The following is a 7,203-nucleotide window of genomic DNA, read 5'->3' as shown; positions in this document are numbered from 1 at the left end:
TTTATAACGCTAAGGAAAGGGAAAGGAGTATCACTAACAACGTAGCATCTGAAACACCCAGGCACACACGGTTTAGCTTGTTTTTTATTACAATTGAAATGTATTCAAATAACCCAGCATCAATAACAGGAATGCCAATATTCATGCAGTCGAAGCCACAAAGACTTGATCCTGGCTTAGGTTTCTGCAGTCTTCATCGTAGATGGCATATGCACTGATTGTCAAGTAAAAAAAAATGAATTGAACCGCTTCTTTTTGGATGGGTCTTTTACGTTAGCTTGATCATATGGACACTGCAGAAGAAATCAAACAAGTCATTACTGCATTACTTAGCAATCAGTAAGAAAAAGCTCAACCCTGCTACGGTTAAAGAAGAATTGTTAATTATATTATATAAATCATTTGATCTATTGTGCCCTCTAAACTAACAGGAAAATAATGGCAACCCCAAGCAAATGGTCCTAATTAGTGCCCAAGAACCATTTCCTAAATATGTCCTTCCAACTCGAAGAATTTGACTGACCAAAGCAATCTCTTCCCCCCACCCTTAAATTTCTTTAGTTCGTGCATTATTGCAAAACGTTCTGCATAACAGAGCTCCTAGCAAAGCAAAGGGGCAGACAGGACAATAACATTCTAGCCTTTCAGTGTTGTCTGTAGTAAGTGTAAACATTTCCTGATCAATTTACACTTGTTTTCAAACGTCTTACCAATTGACTCTCTCTTTATAAATGTACTTAATGAGTTTTAATCAAAGAGTGAGTCTTTCGCATCATTACTCATGTATTTCACACGGCAATAGTGGTATAAGAAAACTTTTTCAACTAAGAAGCCAAAAAGGAACTAGAAGTGAGCAGTGCACATTTGAACTGTAAATTACCCCGTTGTTTCCCCCCTTTCCCCTTTTTTCGTGCGCTGTTCTTTAAACCATGTTCTAATAACTAAATTTACAAAGGGGAAATATACGTTACCCACCTGGGGCGTCAAACACTACTCGCCTGAGTAAAGTGAAATTGATCAACATATTATTAAGGGCCTGATCTTGTCAGCCATTGAAAGCTACGGGATTTTTGCTATTTATGTCAATGGAAGCGGGATTGTGCGGTGTGTGCAAAATACAAAACATCGCCTTCTCACACTGCACAACTTCGATTTCTAAATGGTATTCGGAAAATACCAACACTAAGTCCTATTATTTTAAAAATCACACAATATTCCACCATAGCCTACATCTTTTGATACTTTCTCAGTCAGACTGGAAAACAGACCCTTCAACATAATTCTAGAAAACTAAACTACACTTGTGGCAAAATGTCTCGGTTATGTTATCTCATTTCTTTAAGAGGAGAAAGTTTGCTCGGAATAGACTTTCTGATATGCTGGTTCTTTTCACAGGCATCTTGCACTTGACAACGAGAACATAACTTATATAAAACAACAGTCTATTAAATAACTCCCGTGAAATTCTCCTAGCACTTCAAGGAGATAATGTTAACTTGAAATGTTGCAACATTCTATTTTAACGTTAAGAAAATCCCTCAGTGACCTTTCCTGGACTTATTGTCCTTGGCTAGTCTAAATTTCACAGTGAAACATGCCAGATAGCTTGCTATTCCTAATGCCAGCATTTAAAATATTTTTCAAAGTTATTTTAATGCTGCAAAGCAAGGATTTCATACTCACATGTCTGCATGCAGAACCACAGCATTTACCTCTCTGCAAGTGGGCAATTTTGGTGAACACTAAATAGCCAGTAACTGGATCCACATAGTTTTGCAGGCCAGCCTTAAAAAGAACCACCCAAAACAGAGTCAACCTCAATTCTATATATTCTTCATCTCTTTGTGATTTCAAACTGGAAGTGCTTTGACATTATCTCCCTAAAATCCAACTGCTTAACTGAAACCAGTTCATGATTAAATGCATTAATACCACTGTTATAATCTGACCCTTATATTCTGTAACTCAGACAGAACTGACAAATAAAGAGATTTGAGGAAGTAATAGAACATCAACAGTGCATATTTTAACATAGCCACAGATCAGCCTTTGCCATTCATTTCCTTAGAGATATCTTATATATTCTCTACATTATTCTAAGCTTTTTAGGAGAAAATGGACTTTCACTCCCAGGTTGCAGATCCATTTACACTTCGAATTATGAGAAAGTGTAAATGTATGATGCTGTATTTATGCTTCCAGAAAAGGGTCTAATCAAAGAAGCAGCTGCTCCTGGAGACAGAATGTGACATTTACGCTCTTCCTGTTCACTTTGGACATTATACACTTTTGGACTTTTTATGCCACATTCTTTCCCCTTTCTAAATGCTCTTGAGTTTTGATTACATTGTAAATGATTTTTAAAAATGGTTATAGAATGTTGACACCTTCTGCTGCTTTCAAGTGCTGCTTGATCAAAAGCAACTTTCATCACGCCAGCTTTGACGCTAAAAAGTATAACTGCAATTTGCAAACACCGGTGCAGTATTTTATACTGGAGGGAATGTAAATACTTGTCTGGCATCCGCCTCTGCTGCTGGACAAGGCTGTGTGGTAGCAAGATATCACCTTTTAATATTTAGGTCACTTTTTGATTGTCATTTCCAGCAAGTGACCTTTGCAACAATGCTTATAGCGAGTGGAAATGTTAAGATGCCAGGGTTTTGGATCGTGTCTTTGCCGGTATGGACATAGCTTTAAAATGTTCGACACCAAATACGTCACGCCTACGTTTCGGAGAGCAAAGATAACGCTCCCCGAGTTAAGCTGGAGCTGCACATTTCAAAAGTGGTACGCGAACCAACTCCTTTGCTTCCCTGTTCTGTTGCGCCTGTGCATCCGTAAAGGGACACGTTCCCTGGTGTTTGCCTGCAGCCCCTGAAATAGCGGACGGACTAAGACAAAGAAGCCCAAAGGTATTTTTAAAATTGGGCCAGAAAGCCTGCTAAACATCAGCCATCACTAATGGCGGCAAAGGCAGAGAACCAGCCGCCTGCGACAGGGAAGGCAGGTGGGAGATCTAGCCGGGGGACAGTTCCATGCCCACGTTGAGGTCATTTACTGTAACCATGCTGACTGCCTACAACTGCCATTTGACCCTCCGGCGGGCAGCTGCCTAGGAATGGGGGAATTCCTCAGTCCACTCCGGGGCTGGTTGGGAACCTCCCGCGGGGACCGATCTCGCTGGAGCCAACGGCAAAACTCCGCAACCGGAACAGAATCGGTCGGCCCAATGGCTGTCCAGGCCAACTCAGCGACTTCTCGCGGCGGAAGAGGGGCGCGCAGCACGAGGTGCTCGGAGATGCACATCCGTGTGAGGAGGGGGAAAGGGCCAAGCGTCGCCTTGCGGTGCGATCAGGGTGCGGTGTCTAGAGCAGGGGGAGAGGAGGTGGACGCCACTTACTGCTACAGACAGTATTTACTACAGGTTCTCATGGGCCTTCCATGGTCTCATGTATGCTGTTCCTACCGCTAGTGATGAGCTCCGTGCACAATGACAGCAGGTTGCTTCCATCTCTCCAGAAAACAAAACAAAACAAGGCTGCCCCGCTTTCCTCCGCCCTCCGGTATGGGAGCTGAGGTACCAGCTCTGCAGCTCTCCGCGTGCAAAGGGGAGCGGAGCGGTTATTAATCATGTCAATGCCGGAGTTGGAGATGGAAGGAGAGAGTCACTTAACATGTCGGCACCCTCTCTGCCTGGAGGCTGTTATCGGGACATAGTTCCCTTCCTGCAAAACACACGTGCATTCCATAAAAACGAGAAATACAAGCGAGTTTGTCAGGCCCGAAGTTTGGGTAAATTACTGTAAATACATTTGGTGTTCAGGCTACCAGCACTGGGCAGTTTGCCGGGCGTCCAAGAGTTGCATTTACCAGCACGTTGTTACTTTTGGACATATTTCTCCCTGACCTAATCAATAACTCAGGTCTAGTGCTGTAAGTCCCCAGTGTGCACGCAGCATGGCTCACTGAGGCTCTGCATGAGCTTTCAGGCTGGGGACTGCTGCCCCTCCCCGGAAAAAAGATTTCGCTTTTGCTGTCTTATTTGTTCTCTTGGTCCCAGGCCTTCCGTGACTTGCCCCAACCTTACAGAATGCTGGGACCGGGAGCGCGCTCGGAAGGCTTCTCTGGTTTCCTGTGGGGTTTTGTGACTTTATTCTCTCTACAGTTCCCGTTGCACCAGGCAGCGTCTTGTGAGCAAATGTCCATCTCTGCTCGCGCAGAGGCACGTGTCAATACTTCTGGACAGAGAAGTTCGGGCTAGAAAGGCCATCGCTATGAAATACCCCAAATGGACCCCCCCCCAGGCCACAGCAAGCCCCTGCCCCGGGGAAGTTGAAAGGGCAAGACGATCAGTGATCGCTAATGTGGCACAAGTATTGCTGGGACACGGAGCTCCTGTCACTCTCTCGGTGGTGCAGGTCCACTCCTTCCTTGTGACCGCAGCCAGCCCCGAGAGCAGCTCCCTGCGCTCATCCAACCGCCCCCCCTTTCCCCAGCACCCCCAGGCCACGCGCCAGTGCTCCGGCCGCGGTGTTGGGCCGACCCCGGCATGCCCCCAGCTCAGGCTGAGGGAGAGGCCCGGGGCAGCCAACCTGTTGCCAGCCTTTCCCTGCGCTTCCGTGGGGCTGGCTGCAGAGGCCCAGGCAAGGCGGCCAGTGGGCGCGGCACGGAGCAGCCCCGGGCCGCCCATTAGCCGCTGCAGCAGGGGAGCGGGTCCGCAGGGAGCCCTCGCCTGCAGCACGCCGCCTGTGTGGGGCGCCTCCAGCCCCGCGGGCCCGCCTGGGAGCAGCCCGGAGCGGTGAGGCGGCTGCACAAGCAGCGCCCCGCGGGCCCGAGCGGGAAGCGCTGGGGACTCACCGCGCAGGCCTCCCGGTGCAGCGCCACGATTCGCTTCTCCGCCGCCGTCAGCAGCTCCTCGCTGCCCGGCCGGCTCGGCTGCTGAGAGCGCTCCCCGCCGGCGCCGCCCGTGGCCCAGCGCACCCAGGGGCCGCGGCCGCTCCGGCTGCAAAGAAGGGCCCAGGGTGGGGAGCCGCTTGCAACGGGGCGCCATGGGCCCAGGGGCGGGACGCGGCTGCGGCCGGGAGCCCCGGCTCTGCTGCAGCCGCAGGAGAGCCCCAGCCAGCTGGAGGGCCCCATTCCTGGCGCTTCTCGCCGGGGCGCCACCCACTCCCGCCAGCAAGTCTGGGTCACAAGCCCTGAACAGCCCCAGGCTGGTCTCCCGTTGGGGCTCGTCCGCTTGGGGAGGCCGACAAGAAAAGAACCGAGGTCTGCTCCTGGTGCTGTCACCTGTCGCCCACCTCGGCTCTCCCCCTGTTTGTTCTTCAAAGAACACCCAAGGCAATGGCAGGACCGAGCGAGCTTTGGATCGGGCCTTTAGACTGTCTTAGCTGCTTGTACAGCCCCTAGCCCAGCCATGCCTCCAGCGCAAGGAAGGCCTGTGGAATTAGTGTCATATGCCTCAGGGAAGCACCTTTGTTCAGGACCTCATCATTAATTATGTCTTTGCCCCTGCAATTGTGTTAGAAATGACCCATTCTACGTGGACAAGGGGTTTACAGAAAATATTTAATTTTTGCATATTTCTGCTATGTAGACCAATAGTTTCCAGTACATCCCAGCCAAATCCTGCTGGTACGTGTATATGTGTTTGCAGGATCAGGCCTTAAAAGGAAAATACTAAATATGTCTGTTTTTTATTCTATATTCATTCACTTTTTAATAGCTGGGTTTCCTGCCTGGGCAAGGAAGTGAATATCCAGATCAAGACGCAGTAAGTAGGCAGGCAAATAGCCCACCTTAATCGATTGGTCTCGTTAAGAGTTGATATGGTAACCCCCCATTTTTTCATGTTCTCTGTATATAGATTTATATATATATCTTCCTACTGTATTTTCCACTGCATGCATCTGATGAAGTGGGCTTTAGCCCAAGAAAGCGTACGCCCAAATAAATTTATTAGTCTCTCAGGTGCCACAAGGCCTCCTCGTTCTTCCAGCATGTGTCCAAAGCTGCATGTACATGTAACCAAACACTGTGCTCTGCACAGGATGGACCACTTTCAAATGGTCCCAACATTGTTAAATCATAACTAACTTATTTTCAACCCCAGTAAAGACCCTACTCTGCACTGAGGACTATTCATCAGCTGAGTGTCCCCGTCCGTATTTCAGTCAATTTTGTATTCTCGGTTGTATTCAGGTTGAATTTAATTGTATTTTTCTATTTTATTTGAAAATAAAAAGTATGGCATAGAAACTTCTGAAGATCTTATTGTTTTATTTCACAGCATAGGAAGATGTTCATTGTTGGTATTGTCATCTCAGAACATTGCTAAAAGTGCCCCAAATTGTGTCATTATATTTTAAAACTTTTTTTATATTATTCAGATAGCACTGTATGTGAAGCTTTAAAGTAGCAAGAATACACATAAAATATTGCACCTATCCTGAAAAACTTAGTTTACCTTCTTTCCTATAGCGTTCTTTAATTTCATCAGTAAGATGAGTGCAACACTCTGTATTGGTTATATAATAGTTATAGCCCCCACAAAAAAACTTACTTATAGTTAGTGGAGTTCATTTCCTATCAAGGTGATCAATAAAAAACAAGGAATTCGCTAGTTAGATAATACACGTTCAATTCACAGGCTTTCTCACCCACACATCATGATAGACAAACCCACTGGGCTTGATTCTCCTCTCACTAACACCAGTTTTGCACCTGTGTAACTCCATGGGCTTCAGTAGCATATTCTTGATTTACGCCAGTCCAAGTGAGAGGGGATTCAGCCCGACAGACATAGCTCCAAAGCAAAGTCCTTTTCAATTGCAGCATACAACCCCACTGCACATATGCGATCCCTCGCAATTACACACACGCGCACGCACACACACAGCTTGAGCTCTGACCTCAGCTAAATTAAGATATATTCTCTATACACAGTGATGAAGTCTATAGTGTGTTATTTGTATGTGGAAAAGTGTGACCTTGGAGTTAAGGCTGTGCAGTTGAGTGTGGACGAGGGAAGGAGGTAGTGAAAGTTGAGATAGGGAACTGGTAAGTGGAGTGTTGAATGACTTAACTACTTACTTGCTTGTTACAGTTTGGGTAGGTGGTTTATGCAGTTTAGCAGTATGATCTCTTAACAATTTTTTGTGTAGGGGAATATCTATATATACTACAATATTCAACAGCTTCACA

General features: G+C 46.7%; 1 protein-coding gene across 1 annotated transcript; it reads right to left on the bottom strand.

Moving 5' to 3' along the window:
* Positions 1-66: 66 nt before the first annotated feature.
* On the bottom strand, positions 67-6,197 carry LOC311524860 (uncharacterized protein C1orf53). The gene is made up of 3 exons (XM_084636437.1): positions 4,861-6,197; positions 1,684-1,785; positions 67-293 (listed from the first exon to the last, which is right to left on the bottom strand). Exons 1-3 carry the CDS (start codon positions 5,137-5,139, stop codon positions 222-224), a joined length of 453 nt encoding a protein of 150 aa, XP_084492563.1. The 5' UTR covers positions 5,140-6,197; the 3' UTR covers positions 67-221.
* Positions 6,198-7,203: the final 1,006 nt, after the last annotated feature.

The sequence above is a fragment of the Lepidochelys olivacea genome (genome assembly GCF_965140295.1).
Source record: "Lepidochelys olivacea isolate rLepOli2 genome assembly, chromosome: 8".
In the NCBI taxonomy this organism is placed as follows: domain Eukaryota; kingdom Metazoa; phylum Chordata; order Testudines; family Cheloniidae; genus Lepidochelys; species Lepidochelys olivacea.
This window is presented reverse-complemented; position numbering and strand designations above follow the sequence as displayed.

Coding starts and splice junctions, on each gene's coding strand:
- LOC311524860 (XM_084636437.1), bottom strand. CDS start 5,139: ATGGGGCCCTCCAGCTGGCTGGGGCTCTCCTGCGGCTGCAGCAGAGCC. Junction 1,786..4,860: donor TGCACCGGGAGGCCTGCGCG/GTGAGTCCCCAG, acceptor GTTCTTTTTAAG/GCTGGCCTGCAAAACTATGT. Junction 294..1,683: donor GTGGTTCTGCATGCAGACAT/GTGAGTATGAAA, acceptor TTTCTTCTGCAG/TGTCCATATGATCAAGCTAA.